The sequence below is a fragment of the Mizuhopecten yessoensis genome, unplaced genomic scaffold (assembly GCF_002113885.1).
Source record: "Mizuhopecten yessoensis strain PY_sf001 unplaced genomic scaffold, ASM211388v2 scaffold11171, whole genome shotgun sequence".
NCBI classification, from domain to species: Eukaryota; Metazoa; Mollusca; class Bivalvia; order Pectinida; family Pectinidae; genus Mizuhopecten; species Mizuhopecten yessoensis.
Genome location: NW_018408915.1, coordinates 635,587 through 659,824, shown reverse-complemented (window position 1 = coordinate 659,824; position 24,238 = coordinate 635,587). Strand labels below are relative to the sequence as shown.

Sequence of the window (24,238 nt, the reverse complement as noted above, 5' to 3'; positions counted from 1 at the left end):
AAAAATTATACACTATTTTATGCATGCTCGGTGAGATATTTTTACCAGAAAATTTTGTAAAAGGGACGATCCAGAGTTGCTTCCCCTGTTACTTGTACAAATGTGTATAAAGGTTATATTGTAACTAATGTGATGAAACATGCTCATGTCTTGATTATGTGTTTTTTAGAATAATAGTCCTGCAATGAAATAAATGTATAGAATACTGTAATGTAAAAGAGAATGAAGAATAAGATAAATATATTATTTCTAACTGTTATGCAAATTGCCAAAACAACATTTACTGAACGTTTGTAAATCAGAGTTGGACAAACGTTCCAACTTTGACTCTGAGTAACGAAAGCATTGAGTTGTTTATTACTTGTTCCTGTTTGGTTCTACAGTTGACTGTAATGTTATAGGTAATCTTTTAAGGGGTCTTCTGCTTATAAAGGAGTAGTTGACTGTTTTACATTGAGTGTTCTTTTGGAATTTTAAGAGTTGTGATAAGAGTACCAGATGCGTTGTAGTCGTAGACTAATGGTATGACGTCGACAACGGTGAGTTAACGGTTGACTTAGTGTATTAAACAGAGGAACATGAGGCCAACCAAATTAAACCTTTAATTGGTTGACAGTCCTGTTACAATTTTACAAAAGAAGCTGAAAACTAAACAATGCATATTATGGTACAGAAGAAATCACTCAATAAGTACAGATGACATGTATAAACATCTTTAGTATGGTTTTGTATATCACCTGATGTCATGACTTTCCGGAAAAAACACTAAGTCGTTGGAATCAAGAATAACAATTTTAAATGAGAAGATTCGAGACCTTAACAAAACGATATGTGTAAAGGTGCCACGTTTCTCCTGTGACATGCTCAAGAACAGGAAAAGCAACAAAAACCACACAACAACAAAAGTCTCTTATAGTCTACTATCAGACGAAGTTCATTCAGATGAAGTTGCTGTACTAGGAAGAAAAGACCAACGCAAAAACAATCTAGAGTAATCCAGAGATATGACAACAAAAGTCCCTGACAACTTAAAGAAAGTAGCGGTAACAAGGGCCCTGACCAAAGTGCAGAGATAGGAAAGGAGGGACAAACTAGCAGATAAGCAGGATGGTACAATAAATGATGGGGACACACCGAAAAGAGACGCGCCTAAACCCATGCCATTTCCACCTCACCTAATGCGAGCTGGGCGGTTGCCCTTGTTTGGGGATCGACCCGCCATTGGCACCCCTCATGCCTCGGCATTTACACCGATGAAGTTAACTGAGGGTGGGCAGCCGATGTTTGGGGATCGACCCGCCGTCGGTTCTGCTCCACACCTCACACCAATTCCGGCTCCTCATCATAAAACCAGATTAGGTACCTTAATGAAAATAGCTGGTAAAGTGAAAATCACTCAAGTCACAGACATCCCTCGCCCCTTGAACCTCCAACTTACCCAACCTTAAAACATACAATCCTTCGAGAAGGACAATGGGGACGAGACTATGATATATTGTCTTAACGACACATTATCAGCATTATCCGACAGCGAAGGTGAAGAAACCAGTGTCGAACATGTATAGGATCATTGTTTAAAAACAATTTTAACAAATAACTTCACCAACAAAACAAACCTCAAGGTATTTTATAGCAACGCAGATACTTTGACAACCAACAAAAAGATAGAATTAGAAGAACACATCCGTTCCCACTCGCCAGACATCATAATTATGCTTAACTGAAGTTCTACCAAAAAACCTAGGTACCGAAACTGCCCTGCAAGTGCACACACTAAATCAGTATGATTTGTATTTCGGCCCAACCAACAAAAGAGGGGTGGCAATATACTGTAAACAAGGGTATCACTACTCACGAAGTGGAGTTACAGGAGAGCTGCATAGAACACGTGACATGTACTAATAAACTCATGGAATCTACAGAAGTCCAAAAAGTACAGAAAACAACAACAAAAAAGTCATTTAAGTTCTGCGCAATATTGGAAACTACCATGCCACACACATACTGGTAGTTGGTGACTTCAACTACAAAGAAATCGATTGGGAGAACAAGACTACTACAGTAGGCGACAACCACCCAGCCAGCAAGTTTTTAGAAACTACCATGGACAACTATTGGTACCAACATGCTAATGAGCCTAAAAGATATCGTGACAAGCAAACCCCGTCGACTCTAGACTTAATATTTACCAACGAAGAGAATATGGTTAACAATCTGCATTACAAGGAGAGTCTTGGAAAAAGTGACCGTGCTATTTTAATATTCGATTATGTTTGTTACCTAAACAAACCAACGGACCGACATCAAACACAAACAGGAAGAACTTTTACAAAGTTGATTATCCCACTATCAACACCGAAATCCTCAAGCTTGACCTAACGGACATTGAACATAAACAGGATGTGAACAAGGCGTGGAAATCTCTTACTGTATCCCTCAACAACATTGTTGAAAAATGTATACCCGAGAGTAAGGGAAGTAACTCCACAGCCTCTAGTTCATCGTGTCTGGACCAAACTGCCCATGAAGCAAGAAAGGAAAAGGCTCGGAAGTGGACTTTATACCTTCATTGTTAAACACCTACCAACTTTGAAAACGACAAATCCGCTAGTAATAGATACATCATATTATCAAGGAAGTCAACCTATAACTACGAAAAAGATCTGTCTAAGAAAATCAAGACTAACCCCAGGGGCGGGTCCAGGTGAGGGCGTAATGGGCGTACGCCCCCCCTTTTCAAAAAAATAAATAAGATAAAATAATATCGTAATCTGCTAATATTGTATTGAATATGGCAATTTATCATATTCATTAATTAAACACATACTCTGACACTTTAACTATAAAATATACATGCTTCAAGTCAAGAACCGTTACATTAGTGCATTTCACAATTATTTTATGTTTTTTAGCAAAAAAAGGTCCAATTTTTTTTCGCCTTGCTCCGCTCGGCGAAAGATTTGATTCTACGCCCTCTCTTTCAAATATCCTAGAAACGCCCCTGAACCCTAAACTCTTTTGGAAACATGTCAGGAATAAAACCAAAATCAAGACAACGATGCAAAGATTAGTTAAGAACAACGGAGAACTGACAGAAAATAGTAGAGACACTGCAAATGTATTGAAGGAATTATTCTTTAGTGTATTTGTTCAGGATGACAACCGCGAGCCACCAGAACTAAGGGAGAGAACCCACGAAAATTCACTGAAATCCATAGAATTGACGCAAGAAAACGTTATTACGGCCATAAAATCAACTAACCCCAACAAAGCTCCTGGACTCGACAACCTACACCCAAAATTCATTGTTTTAAACATGCGATGCAATAGCCAAAACAATACAAATCATATTCAAAAAGTCAATAGATGAGGGTGCATTGCCGAAAGATTGGAAAGAATCAAAAATGTTACACCGATATTTAGAAGGGGTACCAAAACCAACCAAGGAAACTATCGCCCAAATAGTCTTACCTCGGTTCCATGCAAAATTCTACAAAAAAAATATCCGAAACGAATCAATGGCTTACTTGGAAGGAAATGAAATACATACCAAACACCAACATGACTTCCGTCCAGGAAAATCATTCACCACTCAACTATTAGAAATCTTGGAAGAATGGAGCAAGACACTTGGCGAGGGGAAAAACGTTGACGTAATCTACCTGGATTTCAGCAAAGCCTTTAACAAAGTGTGTCATAGACTCCTAATCTACAAACTGGAAAAATGTGGGATCAAATTTAAAGGACAAATCTTAAACTGGATTAGAGCATTCTTGACAGGCCTATCACAACAAGTCATAATCAATGGAACTCCCTCAAAGAGTCTGTCAGCACTAAGCGGGGTCCCACAATGGAGTGTATATATATCAATGACATGCCAGATGTATTGGAGTGTACTACAAAACTATTCGCAGATGATGCTAAAATGTCAGCTTATAATTCAACCCCAGAAAATCGAGCTAGACTGCAACAGTGTATCAACAGAATGTGCCACATGATGGACAGGAAACTTCTTCATCAATCGTATTATTATACAGTGGAATTTATTGCCAGAGGAAGTGGTATATATATCAGCACCGAGCTTAAACTGCTTCAAGGAAAGACTAAACTGACAAGTGCTGGAGAAATCACCCGAGGAAATTCAACCCATCATTGTGGTATTACGAGTGGGTCAATTCATTCCAGTACCATACTCAGTGGCGGATCCAGAGGGGTTTTTGGGGCTTCAGGAAACCCCCCCCCCCTGAAAATNCCCCCCACCGTGAGAATTTTCTTTAAAAATCATATATTTTCACCATTTTCCTCAATTTTTTCCAACATGGAAACCCCCCCAGATAGGTCTCTGGATCCGCCACTGCATACTATACATCAATAGAATCAACTCTAGCTATATAGTGATTGTGTTTATTATGCAAACTTTACAATGCAAGGGCTCAACCCTATTTTTATCTAACTGTTACACGTGATGGGAACAAACGAGTGGAATGGTTTTAAAATTTAAATCACATTAATATTAAAGACATTTCTTCACTGCTATGAGTAACCAAGCTTGAACTAGCTTTCAACGATGCCACATCAGCGATATGTAGACCGCCATCACGCATTCCCGCGTAACCCCTCCCCCTCCCCCCGTTGTTTAGCGTTGCGGGTCAAGCAACTGTGAGTTCCCACTACGTTTTAATTAACGTTTTTATTAAGGAAATTTTCCTTCGTAACTTCAGGGTCTATTGTCATCTAACATCTTTTAATTTCGTTTCAGGTTTAGGTTTCTAAATAGAAATCCGGATTTAAACGTCACGTTTTGGTTCTGTACTTAAAAGCGATTCAAGCGTCTAGCTGATTTGCATTCTGACACGATGGCGGAGATGATTCATGGAGTGTCGTTCATTATTTGTGTTATTCTGCTGGGATATTCTTCAGCGGCATCCTTTCCCAGGGAATTTATGACACAATACATCAAAAAGAATTGTACCTTTCCATCTTTCAAACTTGTAACAGAAATGGATTTGACTCTTTCAAACGTGAACTGTTCAGATGTCGACACTGTTGCCTTGTGTGACCTGTTAAAAAAAACACAAGACACGGTGTGTAAATATCCTGTGGAATTGATTAAGGAAGAGGCGACACTAAAATTGTTTTCAGTCGACGTATTTTGTAGTATGTTTGAGCTCGAGGCAAATACTTCATGCAAAACCAAGTGTACTGGGAAAGAAGGTCTTTGCAAATATCTCTATCTCTATTATGTCGCAATGGGTAAGTATGTTTGAAGTAAAGTAATCGTTATTTATAGTCTGTGCATATGGTTCAGCATTCCAAACACAAGCCTTAAAAGGCTTTTACAATCGACTGTATTCTTGGTCTTGGGTAACAACACGTTTCAAATAAAAAATACCAGAGTTTTTTTTAGAAAGTTTCAGTTATTTTCGTCGAATTATTTTTTCATGCAAGTAACGTTACTGGAATTCTTTTTCAAAAGATTTGATGAATCCCACTACTAAGACATAGAATGGGTTCTCAAGAAGTTAAGAAGTCCCACAAGGAAAGCATGAGTTCAGGACCCAGTCCTGTTAGTGTTGTTTTTGTATTCTATTGTAAATATTGACAAAGATATGCCAACAACCTGACCTCGACCAAATAATACACTCTCTCAAACCAGACATCATAATAGGAACAGAAACGTGACTGAATAACACAATATCCTCCTATGAATACTTCCCAGTCACTGAGTACACTGTCTACCGAAAAGACCGCAACCCAAATAAAAATGGCCAAAGCCACGGAGTTGTACTACTTGCAATCACAAACAAATACCACACAGAACAGATTAAAGAAACAGACAACAAATCAATTTAGGTAAACATCTCCATGACAAATTCACACAACCTCACCATAGGAGCATATTATAGACCACCATCAGACAAAGGACATTCACTAGAACAACTAGAAATCTTCATGAACAGATTAGGTCAAAACAACAACACAATAACATACATTAGTGGAGATTTCAACTTACCACACATAGACTGGCAAAACAACACAACCATACCAGGCAAACAAGAGCGAAAACTTCACCAGCACCTTCTGGACATCATAGACAACAACTCCCTCACACAAATAGCGACAAAGCCCACCAGAGGAAACCACATTCTCGACCTGACACTTACAAACAGACCATCAATCATAACAAGACTGAAACCACACCACCTATAGGCAAATCTGACCATTACATAGTCTACACTGAAATAGGCGTTCGACTGAAAAGAATAAGAAGATAACCCAGAAACATATACCTCGACAACAAAGCTGACTGGAACAACATAAGAGACGACCTCACACTTCTAAACACAAAACTTAAAGAACAACCTAACCAAACTGCAGACAATCTTTGGAACATGTTCAAAACAATACTTACTAATTCAGTCATCAAAAACATCCCACAAAAACGCATCACATACAAATCCAAACACCCTTGGATAACGCATTCTCTCCTTCGACTCACGAGAAAATGTAAACAATTACACATGAAAAGCAAAACAAAACATGAACTTATACAGAAATACAAATTGGCAAAATCAGAACTACAAAAACAAACCGGCAACACATATCATAACTACATAGAAACAATGATAAAAGACCTACCAATAGACGAACCCAGCACACCCTTGCGATCGGCTAGCAAAAAATTCAACTCCAAAAATCTATTCTCCTACATAAAGACCACAAGAAAAGAAAACACTGACAAAACCGCATTACGTAAAGAGGGACAACTAAAAACTGACACTACCTGCAAGGCAAACATACTTAACAATCAATTTGCATTGAATCTGCCTTCACCACAGAACAGGACTGCCCCATACCAGACAATATACATGGCAGAATACTTAAAGAATTAACTGACATCACAGCACCCATTCTCACAAAAATCTTCAACCGCCCACTCACTACAGAAACACTACCATCAAATTGGTAACACGCAAACGTAAACCCAATATACAAAAAAGGAGACAACCCAGCAAATTACAGACCAATTTCACTAACCTGCATCACATGTAAACTCATGGAACACATCATAACAAGCGCCACAATGACACATCTGGAGAACAACAACATATTATATGACCTACAACACGGCTTTAGATCCTCCAGATCCTATGAAACACAGCTCACCACATTCATATATACATGATCTTGCATCAAACAACAACATCAACAAACAGACAGACATCATCATTATGGACTTTGCCAAAGCCTTCGACAAAGTCCCACACAAACGACTACAATACAAACTCAAATATCACGGGATAACAGTGAACACACACGCTTGGATTACAGACTTTCTCTCATTCTGCACCCAAACAGTAGTACTCGAGGGCAAACAATCAGACAAAATACAAGTAACCTCTGGGGTCCCCCAAGGCACCTGTTTTGGCTCCATCCTCTTCCTCGTCTACATCAATGACTTCCACGAATACATGAAATACAGTACACTAGAGACTCTTTGCAGACAACATTGGCAGTTAATGGCCACATAATCCCTGGACACTGTCTTCATATAAATGTAGTGGCAATGATTTTTGGGATTCTGATATTTGAGTTCTGGACTCCAGCTCTCCCTGTGGGACTTGTCAGGGCTAGCTCTGGGTCTTGATTCAGTTTTGCCAAGTTTAAATATGTTCCCAACAAGTGCGCATGATGGCGTGCAATCATGGACAGCCCCCCCCCCCCCCAAAAAAAAGACCCCACTATATGCATTCTAATGTATCCTATGTATCTTAGACAGGAAAAGAATTATGGAAATGAAGAAAATGTTTTATGTTTTATTAAGTACTATAAAACACTAACACTGCAAATAATTTCATTTGTATACGCCTTTCAAATTTGACGGAAGTATTATGGCAATTCAATCTCCTCCTACCTTTTTTGACCGATTTCTTTTGAAACTTGGTATACATTATAATCATGATATGAAGTTGTGTTTCCACTAAAAGAATTTTGATTCAACAATTTTTCAAAAGTTATTGCACTTTGTTCATTTCAGTATTTGATTTTTGTCCGGAGTTCTTCTCCTAAATTGTTTGACTGATTTCTTTGAAACTTACAGTAGTAGGCTAAAATAATTTTGATTTGACAATTTTTGCAAAAGTTATTGCCCTTTGTTTATTTCAGTATTTGATTTTTTTCCGGCAATCTCCTCCTACATTTTTCAACGAATCTCTTTAAAACTTGGTATACATTATAATCAAATATATTGTCAAAATTTTGAAAAAGATTTCCAGAAATTCCAAATATCCGCGTCCTAAAAATCACTGCAACTACAGTCTGTATAAAGACAGCGTCCAGGGATTATGGGGCCATTATATTATCACTTAACTGCCATTGTACTGAACTGGACACAGTGGTGATGACAGTCAATCTGCACGTCACTTTATACAGATCTAGACAACAGACTAAATCATCTGAAAAGAATTTACAAAAATCACTAGCTGTTAAGGTTCTTTCCCCTGCTTTTGTAAATCGGGTTGTACAATAATTAGTGCTCCTATTCCCAATACAAATTTGGCATACTTTATTCCCAAAATGTAATTAAGTTCTCTTTAATTCCAAATCAGAGTTTCTGAAAGGAAAACAAATCCAATATCATCACCATAATCACTAAGTGACTGTTGTCCTTGCACACACAAATGAGTAAATGTATATTGTGGTGAATGTTTTCTAAACCACCTTTTAAGGTCTAGGTATGTACCTGTATGTATATATAGATCTAGATTACACATGGTTACATAAGGGTATTTTGTATCATTCACAGTGTTCTCGCCAGAATTTTTCTGTTTCGCTATGGCATCTTTTTTTCTTAACCCTTCAATCACAGCGAGGCGCTGCTAACCATTTCCGCGTCGCAACCCATCAATCGTGAGTGAAGCCACTTTGAAAAAGAAAACTCTTAACAAGAGTGATTTTTTTTTTATATATATATTTAATTCTAAATAAATAGCATTACTTTAATCTTGACATTGTATTATTATTGTTCATTTTCTTGCCCTTTTCTTTTTCCTTATCATTATTTTTTTAATACCTACAAAACAAATAGTCTGACTCAAGAAAATGGATAATTTTGCCAAATGCTTCAGCATTTTTTTCCCAAAAATATCATCATAGAAATAATTGAATAAATGTCTGAGAACAAAAAAAAAAAATAACATTCCAACCAAAAGTATTTATTTTGACAAATAGTAAAAAATTGTTAAATAACGAACTCCCGGGCGCGCGAAAACCTCCCTGGACACTCATTCCTCCCTGGACACTCACTATTAGGGTGACCGCCATTAGCTAAAACAGCCTGTGGAGAACGTTAACACTGCTTCAGTTTGTGACACATGTGGCAATAATTATATAACCATACCTGGTAGGTCTGCAACGTCTACAGTAGTGTATACTGCATTGCAATTTATTGCTTAAATGCTGTTAAACAGATTAAGCCGGGTCATGATCAAGGCCCATTTTACCTCCATGTACAAAATGTACCTCTATTATGTTAACAGTCTTTAATGCATGAAATTTATATAAAATTTAAAAGGTAGACACTATCAGCAAAGATAAATTATATACCATATTAAGACCCCATTGATATGGTACATATATAGACCATCATTAAATATTAGTTTGTAGTTTCCCGAACATTGGCACCTACTAAAAAGAATATATTTTGGTAATTGTTTTCTCCTTGATGAAAAATCACCGACACTTATGGTTTCACATAGAAATATGAGATTTTTAAAATACAAAATAAATCCTAGCTTACTTACCCACTGAATAACTTATGAAAAGTGAAATTCAAACAATTTGTTAATGATGGCCTTATATAGTGTTGCTAGTATTGGCCAAAGGTTTACATGTATGTGGATGGCCAAATTATATGTATATATTATATTGTATATACAATTGTAGATTTATGACCTTTATGACGTTTTGGTAATTATTATTACAGACGGACAAACCCAAATTAATATCCCCCGTTTCGGTGAAAGCGCGGGATATTAATTTGGGTTTGTCCGTCTGTCTGTCATGTTTCGTTTCCGTGCAATAACGTCATTATCTGCTGTTTCCGTGCAACAAATGTTAACCGATTTTGTTCAAACTTGGTACCAGGGTTAAATGCCTTAAGGGCTAAACGCAACCTCAATAATGTTTACCTACAATTTGTCCTGTAAGCGGGGGATATAAGTTCCAGGAATTTGCTTGTTTTATAGTCATAAAGGTTTTAATCTTTTTAGCAAATGGTCAAGGTAACCCAAAACCTAGTGGAGAAACCATTGTGACAGGCCTAGGTGAGTTGGTTATATTTCATAAACGATAAAAATACAAAACTAATACCTAAATATAAATTATATGCAAATAAAGATCTTGTCGGGCAAATTATTTTCATTTACTGTAAATGAAGAGGCAATTTTTAAAAATCATTGAATATATCTCTGTTTATTAGAATCACATTGACAATGTTCATCTACATATATATATATATTTTATTAATTACATAAAATGAAATCTTCCTTTGAGAAAAAAACAGTCGAAAACTGCATCTAATGAATATGAATTCTAAAAGAGCTGCTTTAATTCGATACCAACCAAAATGTCTAATTAAATCCGGCAAATTTTCTACTGTCCGACTTGAAATCGTAGAACTTCCGATGTGTACTGTATTATAAGTCACCATCGAAGTCAACTATTAATAACATAATTGTTGAGTATTTTATTAAATCCATCATGTCTTAATTCTTTTAAGCAGATGGAAAGGAAAACAAAGCAGATGGACCAACAGTTGGCAGTATCCCATCAATAGCTACCGGTGGAGTTAAAATTACACCAAGTGAGTTGGCCGTATCATTCACATATTCTCCCTGGCCCTTTCTATACATGGAAAAACAACCTCAGATGTATTAAGTTCATATATAAAATTGCTGGCTTCCATGTACCCAGTACTAGTTTCACAAGTGTTACACATGTATAAATGATCGCGAGCAATATAGTGTACATTAATTTTGTTCATGGTCTGAGTGGTAGAAATCACTAGTTCACCTGTTTACAAGTGTGAGATATTAATACCAGGTGAGCGATTCAGGCCCATTGGGCCTCTTGTATTTCATAAATGATAAAATTACAAAATTAATACCTAAATAAGCCTAATATAAATCACATGCAAATAAAGATTTTGAGGGGCCAAATCATTTCATTTACTGTAAATGAAGTGGCAATTTTTTAAAATCATTGAATATATCTCTGTTTATTAGAATCACATTGACAATGTTCATCTACAAATATATGAATGCTATGTAAACGTATTTCTCCTAACAGCTCTCATGATCAGGTGATTTCTTCTTTATTAATTACATGAAATGAAATTTTCCTTTGCGAAAAACACAGTCTAAAACTGCATCTAATGAATATGAATTCTAAAAGAGCTGCTTTAATTCGATACCAACCAAAATGTCTAATTAAATCCGGCAAATTTTCGACTGTCCGACTTGAAATCGTAGAACTTCCGATGTGTACTGTATTATAAGTCACCATCGAAGTCAACTATTAATAACATAATTGTTGAGTATTTTATTAAATCCATAATGTCTTAATTCTTTTAAGCAGATAGAAAGGAAAGCAAAGCAGATGGACCAACAGTTGCCAGTATCCCATCAGCAGGTGATGGAGGTAAAATTACACCAAGTGAGTTGGCCGTATCATTCCCATATTCTCTCTGGCCCTTTCTATACATGGAAAAACAACCTCAGATGTATTAAGTGTTATATATAAAATGGCTGCACCAAGATTGCTTCCATGTACCCAGTACTAGTTTCACAAGTGTTACACATGTATAAATGATCGCGAGCAATATAGTGTACATTGATCACGGTCTGAGTGGAAGATATCACTAGTTCAACTGTTTACAAGTGTGAGATTAATACCAGGTGAGCGATTCAGGCCCATTGGGCCTCTTGTATTTCCTAAATGATAAAATTACAAAATTAATACCTAAATAAGCCTAATATAAATCACATGCAAATAAAGATCTTGAGGGGCCAAATCATTTCATTTACTGTGAATGTAGAGGCATTTTTTTAAAATCATTATATATATCTCTGTTTATTAGAATCACATTGACCATGTTCATCTACAAATATATGAATGCTATATAAACGTACTTCTCCTAACAGCTCTCATGATCAGGTGATTTCTTCTTTATTAATTACATGAAATGAAATCTTCCTTTGCGAAAAACACAGTCTAAAACTGCATCTAATGAATATGAATTCTAAAAGAGCTGCTTTAATTCGATACCAACCAAAATGTCTAATTAAATCCGGCAAATTTTCAACTGTCCGACTTGAAATCGTAGAACTTCCGATGTGCATAATTGTTGAGTATTTGATTAAATCCATAATGTCTTATTCTTTTAAGCAGATGGAAAGGGAAACAAAGCAGATGGACCAACAGTTGGCAGTATCCCATCAATAGCTACCGGTGGAGTTAAAATTACACCAAGTGAGTTGGCCGTATCATTCACATATTCTCCCTGGCCCTTTCTATACATGGAAAAACAACCTCAGATGTATTAAGTTCATATATAAAATTGCTGGCTTCCATGTACCCAGTACTAGTTTCACAAGTGTTACACATGTATAAATGATTGCGAGCAATATAGTGTACATTAATTTTGTTCGTGGTCAGAGTGGAAGAGATAACTAGTTCACCTGTTCCTAAACACTAAAGATGAGCTATATATGCTATACTGTGGTATCTGCCTGTGACTCCTTCTGATGAACCGATAAACAAAATTTCACCAAATTGAATGAAAACATCTTAAGGCTTATAATTAGATGATTGGAATTCAGACTTTTACAAATTGAGGGGCTGACCCGCTGGGGAGGTGCTTAAAGATGTAATTTTACCATATTTGAGCAACCTTCTGTGGAGCTAATATATGATGGTTATCAACCATATGTGATTGAAAGCATTCTCAGGTGGTAGAAAATCAAAATTGTGCCAACAGAGGGGCCATTATAACTTAAAAATGGTTGTAGTTCTAATCCTTTAACCATATTATGCAATTACTCGGTATACATTGTACATGTGTATGAAGAGGGAATAAAGATCTAGTATGCTACCAGGATTGGCCCCCGGATCTGCTATGAGCCCATCGAGACAGGGATATATACATGTAGCAAGTGTGGTGTTCTCCGAGACAGGGATATATAGCGAGTGGGGTGTTCTCTGAGACAGGGATATATAGCAAGTGGGGTGTTCTCTGATACAGGGATATATAGCAAGTGTGCTGTTCTCTGAGACAGGGATATATAGCAAGTGTGCTGTTCTCTGAGACAGGGATATATAGCAAGTGGGGTGTTCTCTGAGACAGGGATATACAAATGTAGCAAGTGTGGTGCTCTCTGATACCAAGGATATAGCAAGTTTGGTGTTCTCTGAGACAGGGATATAGCAAGCGTGATGTTCTCGGAGACCGGGTATATGGAATGTGTACTGTTCTCTAAGACCAGGTTTATTTCTACAAGAGGGTAAATGTATGTAAGCCCTCACTGATTTGTTATCCCTCCGAAAGAAATTCAGAGAGATAAATAGCAATCGCTCGGTATGTCTGTCTGTCCATGTTCATTTGTTCTCGAAATGCTTACTTAAGAATGAATGATTACACAAAGCTAAAACTTGGTACATGTATGTGGGTTGTCCAAAAAAAGTGTAAGGCCCATATGTATTTTTGACATAATTCATAATAGATCAAGTTAAGTAATTCTCAAGATAGAAGTTTACAGCACATATTACCTTTCTAGTAATAAGTAGGTTGGTTGTTCTAGGAAAGATTGATTTTTGGCAAGTAGTTTGTCAAAGGTCAATGTCACTGTCACTTAGATAGTTTTTAGCTCACCTGGCCAGAAGGGCCAAGTGAGCTTATGCCATGGTGCGGCGTCCTTCGTCCGTCTGTCGTCTGTCCGGCATCAACTTTTCAGGTCACCTGAGACAAAGTCTCAAGTGACCTATATTGCGATCGCCTTTTGTCCGTCATCGTCCGTCGTGCGTCAGTAAACAATTTACATTTTCGACTTGTTCTCCAAAACCCCTGAACCAATTTCAATGAAATTTTGCAGGAACCTTCCATGGACAAAGGTCAACAAAATCAGTGGCCGGTTTAGTCCCAAGCCCCCAGCTGGGCCAAAAAGAGTCAAATTGACTAAAATTTCAAAAATCTTCTTCTCAAGACCCAGATATGGTAGAATCAAACAAAAATTGTGAATTTCTTGACCCTGGGGTCTAACGTTTCCCCCTGGGGAGGGGGTAAACTTTACAATAGTTGATATAGCGAAATCACATTTTGGACCAACATTTGTTTAATTTCCATTGGAAGTAATTCAATTTGGGTTAGCATTATCAGTATTAAGTAGCAGTTTGATAGTATGCACATATCAGCCCTGACTGACCCCCAGGGGCTGATGGGTGGGGTAAAAAAGGGTTTAATGGACTGAAATTTCAAAAATCTTCTTCTCAAAGACCCAGATATGGTAGAATCAAACTCTCTTCATAGATGGAAGGGTCTTAAGGTTTATGACCCTAGGGTCTCACGTTTACCCTGTGGGGGAGGGGGGGGGGGGGGGATTTATTATGGTTTATAATGGCAAATGATCCTTTGACTATTACATGTTAATAATTTGATTGGAATTATAACCTTGGGTTGACAGTTTGATCCTTTGATAATTTTGAGCCAGCCCTACCCCCAAGGGCTGTAGGCAGGGGCCCAAAGAAGTCAGTGTGCTTAAATTTCTTCATTTTCCTTGTTTAGAATCAGAGGTGCTAGTTTCAAATACTTTTTAGTCTTAAATCTGTATGCTAGATATTGAATAAGGTGGTTTTATTGTTTTTTGTCACTTTGAATAATATTTTTGTTCATGTTAAAAACAAAACCAACTCTCTGTATAAATATATCAGGTGACCGTTAAGGCCTATGGGCCTCTTGTTACTTTTAACAACTTCTTCTCAAAAACCAAGAGGCCTAGGGGCGATGGTATTTGGCCAGTAGCATGCTGGGAGTAAGCTTAAGGACTACAAGTTTGTTCAAATAAATGACCTTCACCTATTTTCAAGGTCACAGGACCGGAGTCAAATATGTTCAAATCTTCTTCTGAATAACCAGAAGGCACAGGATGATAAAATTTGGCCAATCACATACTGGCATGAAATGCAACCAAGTTTGTTCAAATAAATGACCTTGAAATATATTCAAGGTTACGGGGGTCAACTGTTTTAAAAAACTTTCAAACAACTTCTTCTGAATAACCAAAGAATGACGTTGACTTTTATTCAATGTCACATGGATCAAATATGTTCAAAATCTTTAATCAACTTCTTCTGAATAACTATGATGCCCAGAATGTTGATATCTGGCCCGTAGCTACTAGGATGAAAGACTACCAAGTTTATTAAAAATGAATGACCTTGAGTTATATTCAAAGTCACAGGGATCAAATAGTTCAAAATCTTTAATCAACTTCTTCTGAATAACCAAAAGGCCCAGGGTGATGATATCTGGCCCGTAGCTTTATAGCATGCTAGGATGAAGGACTACCAAGTTTGTTAAAGTGAATGACCTTGACCCCTATTCAAGGTCACAGGTGTCAAATATGTTTAAAATATTTAAACAACATCTTCTGAATAACCATGATGCCCAGAATGTTGATATCTAACCATTAGCATGCTAGGAAGAAGTGCTACCAAGTGTGTTAAAATGAATGACCTAGGGTTATATTCAAGGTCATATTTGGTCAAATATATTTAAAATATTTAAACAACTTCATCTGAATAACCAAAAGGTGCAGGATGATGATATTTAGTCCATAACATGCTGGGATAAAGGGCTACCAAGTTTGTTAAAATAAATGACCTTGACCTTTATTCAATGTCACAGGGGTTAAAAATGTTCTTAATTTTAAATGACTTCTCCTGAATAACCATAAGGCCTAGTATGTTGATATCTGGCCAGTAGCATGCTAGGATAAAGGGCTGCCAAGTTTGTTCAAGTGAATGACCTTGACTTATATTCAAGCTCACAGGGTCAAATTTGTTTAAAATCTTGAAACAACTTCTGAATAACCATGAGGCCCAGATTATTAATATTTGGCCAGTAGCATATGCTTGGATGACGGGTTGTCAAGCTTTTTCATTTTAATTACCTTGACCCACATTCAAGGTAACATTTGGTTAAATATGTATAAATCTTTGAATAACCTAATTTCAATAAGCAAAATGTCTGGGTTGCTGGTATTTGGCAAGTTGCATGCCAAGATGAAGGGCTATAATTTAAAGTTTGTTCAACGTCATGTCCTTCGACATTCGAGGTCACCGGGGTTTTTAATTCTTTTAACAGTTTCTTTTGGATGACTTGTAGTCATAAATACTGATATTTTGCATGTAGCTTTATTTCGGATCACTTTTAAGGTTACAAGTGTGAGATTAACGAGCGATGCAGGCCCATTGGGCCAATTGTTTCTATCTTTATAACTTTCTCTTATTATAATAATTTAAGAATAAATCGTAATCAAATAAAATTTGACTGGTCTTAAGTTATAATTTATTAACAAAAACTTTGTTTTTTTTAGGTCCTGTTAGTACAAAAGAGAACAATACTGGAACAACTAAAAGTACTATTGGGAGCGCTGGAACAGATACCTCTAAGCAACCTGAAATAAAACCTGTTGTAAGCAGTGATAGCCATACTGCTAAAATTGCTGCAACAGCCCTCAATATTACAGGAAAGGCTGAGAGTGCTCCACACTTTGGTGGAATCACTAAAACAGTTTTTAATACTGGTGGAAAAAATAGAACCGCTCCCAATACTCCCACTAGTGGTGGAAATTCTAGAACAGCTTCAAATACTGATAGAAGCGCCACAACAGCCCTCAATTCTGCCAATAGTGATGGAAATGTTGGAACAGCTCCCACTATTGGTGTAAATGCTGGAACAGCTCCCAATCCTGTCAATACTGGTGAAAATGGTGGAACAGGTTCCAATCCTGTAAATCCTGGTGAAAATGGTGGAACAGGTTCCAATCCTGTCAATCCTGGTGGAAATGGTGAAACAGGTTCCAATCCTGTCAATACTGGTGGAAATCCTGGAACAGGTTCCAATCCTGTCAATACTGGTGGAAATGGTGGAACAGGTTCCAAGCCTGTCAATACTGGTGGAAACGCTGGAACAGCTTTTAATCCTGTCAATACTGGTGAAAATGGTGGAACAGCTCCCAATCCTGTCAATACTGGTGGAAATGGTGGACCAGCTCCCAATCCTGTCAATACTGGTGAAAATGGTGGAACAGCTCTTAATCCTGTAAATACTGGTGAAAATGGTGGAACAGCTCTTAATCCTGTAAATACTGGTGAAAATGGTGGAACAGCTATTAATCCTGTCAATACTGGTGAAAATGGTGGACCAGCTCCTAATCCTGTCAATACTGGTGGAAATGGTGGAACAGGTTCAAATCCTGTCAATACTGGTGGAAATGGTGGAACAGGTTCAAATCCTGTCAATACTGGTGGAAATGGTGGAACAGGTTCCAAGCCTGTCAATACTGGTGGAAACGCTGGAACAGCTTTTAATCCTGTCAATACTGGTGAAAATGGCGGAACAGCTCTTAATCCTGTCAATACTGGTGAAAATGGTGGACCAGCTCCTAATCCTGTCAATACTGGTGGAAATGGTGTAACAGCTCCCAATCCTGTCAATACTGGTGAAAATGGTGGAACAGCTATTAATCCTGTCAATACTGGTGAAAATGGCGGAACAGCTCTTAATCCTGTCAATACTGGTGAAAATGGTGGACCAGCTCCTAATCCTGTCAATACTGGTGGAAATGGTGGAACAGGTTCCAATCCTGTCAATCCTGGTGGAAATGGTGGACCAGCTCCCAATCATGTCAATGCTGGTGGAAATGGGGGAACAGCTCCCAATCCTGTCAATACTGGTGTAAATGGTGGACCAGCTCCCAATCCTGTCAATACTGGTGAAAATGGTGGACCAGCTCCTAATCCTGTCAATACTGGTGGAAATGGTGTAACAGCTCCCAATCCTGTCAATACTGGTGGAAATGCTGGACCAGCTCCCAATCCTGTCAATACTGGAGGAAATGGTGGAACAGCTCCCAATCCTGGCAATACTGGTGGAAATGCTGGAACAGGATCCAATCCTGTCAATACTGGTGGAAATGGTGGAACAGCTCTTAATCCTGTCAATACTGGTGAAAATGCTGAAACAGGTGCCAATTCAGGTAGGAATGCTGACAGCACCAACCAACCTATTAATGGTGAGGATATTGATTAGACAAGAACTTCTTTTGGTAGCAATACTGAAAGAGAACCAGATCTCAACAGTGAGGATCTACCGGTATCAGAAGAGCATGTTGTTATGTAAATGTAGTCTTGTTTTTTGGTATGTTAGGAGGGTGCCATTTAGCTTTTGCAAAATCACGATGGGGTACTATATTGAGGAAAAAAACCTTGTCCCATATCTTGTGTAAGTAGGGGAAAAAACAACAGCTAAAATATAACTTAAGAGAATACAGTAACCTGACCCAAAAACTTGAAAATGCGGTAAGTAATTGTACATACAATAGCTAGACTTAAGTTATGTCTTTGCATAAAGAAGTGGCGGGGGTAAATTTAGCGTTACCCATGTCCGTCTTCCTATGTCTTGATTCATTGTCATGACTGCTGAAATTGTTTCTTGACAAATGTTCATCAAAGTTTATATAGATGTCAAATATGAGAAAACTTCAGATGAGTGTGTATTTCATAGTCCAAAGGTCAATGCCAAGGTCACTGTTGCAATTTAAATGTCAACCATTGCTATTTCATCAAAAGATGTATCATCATCATCAGTCTGCAGACTTCTCGGACAGGGGGACGGTCATTTCTTTGAGAACTTTTATATATAATTATAGTTCATTATTATTCGGACTTTTGAGTCCTATCCTAGACATTTTCTCTTTCTTTGTGGTATGCATGAACATTAAATGTAATGGGGAAATTCTTTGAGGCTAAAAAAATTACATCCTTTAAATAGTGTTTCTGTGGAAATGATATTTTTGCGATTTTGCCGGTCAATAGTTAATATATAACGTGATCGCGAAAATATCATCCGAAGAATAATCGGACAAGCTTAAAAATTAGCCATGATAATTAACTTTATAACCCTATAATGCCATCATGAAGTAGCAGTATTCATATAAAGGTTATATTACTCATCTTATAGTTTCGTTGATGATCAAACTGTTTAACAAAATACACTTACTCGTTGGTACCCAATATGCTATCAAAAACACCTATTCGTGTGATTATTTGACACTTGATATTTCAAGTGTCCCGTCTCTGTGCTAAACCACGGCGAAAAATTTAGTTCCTTCAAATATCTAGATGGCAAAATTATTATCCGTGTAAATTCAATGTTCTAATTTTTGGTCAAAATTGCGAAAATCTGAGCCCTTGTAAATAACTCACTATACAGTATTTAAAGCTGATTAAAGCCATATAATTCATATTGAAATAAGTAATTTATTTTGTGTAAAATCAAAGAAGATTACCTTGTGGAAGTTAAGATATATTGTACGTATAAAATATCGGCTACAAATATATAGGATATTAAACAAATTTACAGATATTTATCAGATTAAGCAGAACCAAAACAATTGCATTTGTTCAAATACTTTGAAGGATTAAAAATGGGGAGTGAAAATATAGCCATTTGATGGTGTACATTATACAATGTAAAATGGTTCTTCAAAATCATTTTGAAGCAGGTCTAATTGTATGTATTTGCATGCAATTACGTGGCCAGGCTGATGAACCTTTTTGACTAGTTGATCATTAGTATACATAAACCAATGGAGCATTTTCCTATTCTTCAGACTCCCCTGACCCCAAAAAAGTGACGCGTACAGAAGGTAAGTCATCGCGTTTGTGCAGCAAAAAATCTATGAATACATTTACAATGAATTGGCTTAAGTTGTAACTCAAGATGCAAGGTAATTATGCCGTGAACATTCTGTAGAAAGTCTGCATTGCAGTTTTCCCCCAAATAAGACAAAAAATGAACAAAAAAACAACCTGCAGGACTATTCCGTCTTTGCGTATTGCAGAGTTATCTTCTCTTGAGAGCAGGTATTGATTGTTACGTCATTGGTTCGTGTGAGAAAATTACGTCGTTTTCTCAAAAATTGATGACGTTACTCTCACAAACAAATGACGTAACAATCAATACCTGCTCTCAAGAGAAGATAACTCTGCAATACGCAAAGACGGAATAAGACCTTGTGGGGGTTAAAGGGTAATAATTAGTCACTTATCTGTAGGGAAAACACACAAAAACGTCACCTAAATATGCATTATATTTGTTTAATCTTTCAGTGGTGGATGATGAGAATGAGTCGTCATCTGGACACTTCGTGGCCTATTTCCTGACTGCTGTTGTTCTTTATGTGGCGGGATATGTGTTATTCCACAACAAACAGAAGGTAATTTTCTTAAAACTCACAGCAAAACACTAATCACATTAACATTTCAAAAGAATAGGCGTCAATCGCTGCACGGATGTTCTCAGGTAGACGTATCCTAATAAAGAAAATTCAACTTATCCTGAGCTTGTCGCGATTGACACCTATTCTTAGTTTCTCTATTCTTCAATCGCCCTGCACACTGGTTGGTATCCAGGCAAGGGATAACGGAACCAACCGAACCTGAACTAAAGTAACGGCGTTGGCTCTATTCCTGGATTGGTGTTAATAAACAAAAGGATCTATTTGTGAAATCTTGAGTACATTTCGTGACAAGACCAGGCCAGGCATTCGCATAGAGGTTTCCAAGTGATAATTGACCCCACCCCTTCTTTATGTTATTAAATCTGTTGAGGTTTGCCAATAGAGTCAAATTCATCTATGATAACACTAGAAGATATTGTTTTGACCATGGCCAGGCCAGGCATTTGCATAGAGGTTTCCGAGTGATAATTGCCCCCACCCCTTCCTTTAATATGTCATTGAATCTGTTGAGGTTTGCCAATAGAGTCAAATTCATCTATGATAACACTAGAAAATATTGTTTTGACCATGGCCAGGCCAGGCATTCGCATAGAGGTTTCCGAGTGATAATTGCCCCCACCCCTTCCTTTAATATGTCATTGAATCTGTTGAGGTTTGCCAATAGAGTCAAATTCATCTATGATAACACTAGAAAATATCGTTTTGACCATGGCCAGGCCAGGCATTCGCATAGAGGTTTCCGAGTGATAATTGCCCCCACCCCTTCCTTTAATATGTCATTGAATCTGTTGAGGTTTGCCAATAGAGTCAAATTCATCTATGATAACACTAGAAAATATCGTTTTGACCATGGCCAGGCCAGGCATTCGCATAGAGGTTTCCGAGTGATAATTGCCCCCACCCCTTCCTTTAATATGTCATTGAATCTGTTGAGGTTTGCCAATAGAGTCAAATTCATCTATGATAACACTAGAAAATATCGTTTTGACCATGGCCAGGCCAGGCATTCGCATAGAGGTTTCCGAGTGATAATTGCCCCCACCCCTTCCTTTAATATGTCATTGAATCTGTTGAGGTTTGCCAATAGAGTCAAATTCATCTATGATAACACTAGAAAATATCGTTTTGACCATGGCCAGGCCAGGCATTCGCATAGAGGTTTCCGAGTGATAATTGCCCCCACCCCTTCCTTTAATATGTCATTGAATCTGTTGAGGTTTGCCAATAGAGTCAAATTCATCTATGATAACACTAGAAAATATCGTTTTGACCATGGCCAGGCCAGGCATTCGCATAGAGGTTTCCGAGTGATAATTGCCCCCACCCCTTCCTTTAATATGTCATTGAATCTGTTGAGGTTTGCCAATAGAGTCAAATTCATCTATGATAACACTAGAAAATATCGTTTTGACCATGGCCAGGCCAGGCATTCGCATAGAGGTTTCCGAGTGATAATTGCCCCCACCCCTTCCTTTAATATGTCATTGAATCTGTTGAGGTTTGCCAATAGAGTCAAATTCATCTATGATAACACTAGAAAATATCGTTTTGACCATGGCCAGGCCAGGCATTCGCATAGAGGTTTCCGAGTGATAATTGCCCCCACCCCTTCCTTTAATATGTCATTGAATCTGTTGAGGTTTGCCAATAGAGTCAAATTCATCTATGATAACACTAGAAAATATCGTTTTGACCATGGCCAGGCCAGGCATTCGCATAGAGGTTTCCGAGTGATAATTGCCCCCACCCCTTCCTTTAATATGTCATTGAATCTGTTGAGGTTTGCCAATAGAGTCAAATTCATCTATGATAACACTAGAAAATATCGTTTTGACCATGGCCAGGCCAGGCATTCGCATAGAGGTTTCCGAGTGATAATTGCCCCCACCCCTTCCTTTAATATGTCATTGAATCTGTTGAGGTTTGCCAATAGAGTCAAATTCATCTATGATAACACTAGAAGATATTGTTTTGACCATGTGCAGTGGGGTGGGTTTATGTTTCTTGGTTGCTGGTTGCTGGTTCTTGAACATCTGATGACTACCAAAGTTTACTATTGCGTTGAAGTCATCCATTAATTACTCTATAGCAATAATCATGTATACAAAATAACCCTGTATACTGTATACAAAATAACCCTGTATACAAAATAACCCTGTATACAATTGTTATATTTAGCCAGTTTACGATATGTAAAATAACCTTGGTATACATTGTATATGATATCCCTGTATAAAATATCGATATGCAAGACCACACACTTGTGCTTTTCTAACGAATCAGAAAGCACGAGTTTATTGCACGGACGAATACTTTCTGATTTGTTAGAAAAAAACACAAGTTTAAGGTCTTGCTTTTATCACCTACCTTCCGTATTTGGTAGAGATAGATACAAAGATTTCATAAACTTTGATATTTTTTTGCAAATACCGGAAACTTTTTCAAATCAACATGACAAGGGGATTCCCATTAAAAGTAGTTCCGGGTAGTAGGTAAATACAACATTCCATATATTCCACATGTGTAATACAGAACACTGTATTACAAGGTCTGAAAATTGCTTGTATTACTATAACAAGATTCAACAGGTATGTGATAAAAACTAGTATGTAACACTGTATACTGTATATACATTAAAACCGGGCCAGGTAGGCTGAGTGGTCAAGATATCTGACCATCCATGGTCAGTAGCCTTCCACATGTACCACGTTGATAGTTTGAGGCCTACATGGGGCAGTTGCCAGGTACTGACCAGCTGGCCGGCGGTTTTTCTCTGGGCGATTCGGCTTTTCTCCACCACCAAAACCTGGCATGTCCTAATTGACCACAGCTGTTAATAGGACATATAATGACACAAACCAGCCAAACCAATTTATCCTGTACATGTTAAGTATACAGAAAATGACCCTGTGTACAAAGTATTTGATAACCCTGTATAAAATATGTAAACTGTATATAACTCTGTATACTGTATATATTATGACCTTGTATATGGTATATATTATAAATCTTTATACAGTGTACATAATTACCCGGCCTGTATACAGAGTATTTAATACCCCGGTATTCAGTATACATTTTAAACCTGTATACAGCTTATATTATGTAATAACCTTGTACACACGACATATAACCCTACAGGTATATTAGTATATATAATAACCATGTAACTCACTATACAATAGGACAACCCAGTATACAACGCGTTTATAATAAACCTGTATACAATATACATAAGATAGGTTTGCTTGTTGAAAAATATACTGATAATAGAGTTATAACCCTACAAGAACTCAATATATTTGTTGACGTTTTCAGATTGTGGCTTTCATTGTCGAAGGCAGAGGCGGGCGTCGACAAAGGAGACCCAAGACAAGTGACTACAGTAAGCTTCAGCCCAGTGTGGAGGAGGTGATGCCGTCACTGGAGAAGTCCACCACAGGGAGTAAATACATCTACTGAACATCCTCAGTAGGCTTCAGATGCTGAGGAGATGTAGGGGGAGTTGGGGGGGGGTTAAGTTTGAAACTGAAACTGGACAAAGATATCTACTTAACATTTTGGTTTGGGAACTGGGTGAAATTCCCCACAGTGACTTTACAAATTTTTCAGTGGGTGAAAGGCTGGGGTTGAGCGGGGGAGGGGTTAGGGTAGGG

The 24,238-nt window shown here is 37.6% G+C and overlaps 1 protein-coding gene across 9 annotated transcripts; it reads left to right on the top strand.

The window, feature by feature from the left end:
* Positions 1 to 4,842: 4,842 nt before the first annotated feature.
* LOC110467373 (uncharacterized PE-PGRS family protein PE_PGRS24-like) lies at positions 4,843 to 24,215 on the top strand. 9 transcript variants are annotated; one of them, XM_021524496.1, is made up of 10 exons: positions 4,843 to 5,253; positions 10,272 to 10,325; positions 10,781 to 10,864; positions 11,635 to 11,715; positions 12,448 to 12,531; positions 16,653 to 17,867; positions 18,258 to 18,317; positions 19,953 to 19,988; positions 20,452 to 20,558; positions 23,901 to 24,215. In XM_021524496.1, the coding sequence occupies exons 1-10, from the start codon at positions 4,857 to 4,859 to the stop codon at positions 24,042 to 24,044; spliced, it is 2,262 nt and encodes a 753-aa protein (XP_021380171.1). In that variant the 5' UTR covers positions 4,843 to 4,856; the 3' UTR covers positions 24,045 to 24,215. The 9 variants fall into 9 exon arrangements, with proteins under 9 accessions (XP_021380171.1, XP_021380164.1, XP_021380166.1 ...); XM_021524489.1 differs by having other exon boundaries at positions 10,784 to 10,864; positions 16,653 to 18,317; XM_021524491.1 differs by having other exon boundaries at positions 11,638 to 11,715; positions 16,653 to 18,317.
* The last annotated feature ends 23 nt before the right edge of the window (positions 24,216 to 24,238 follow it).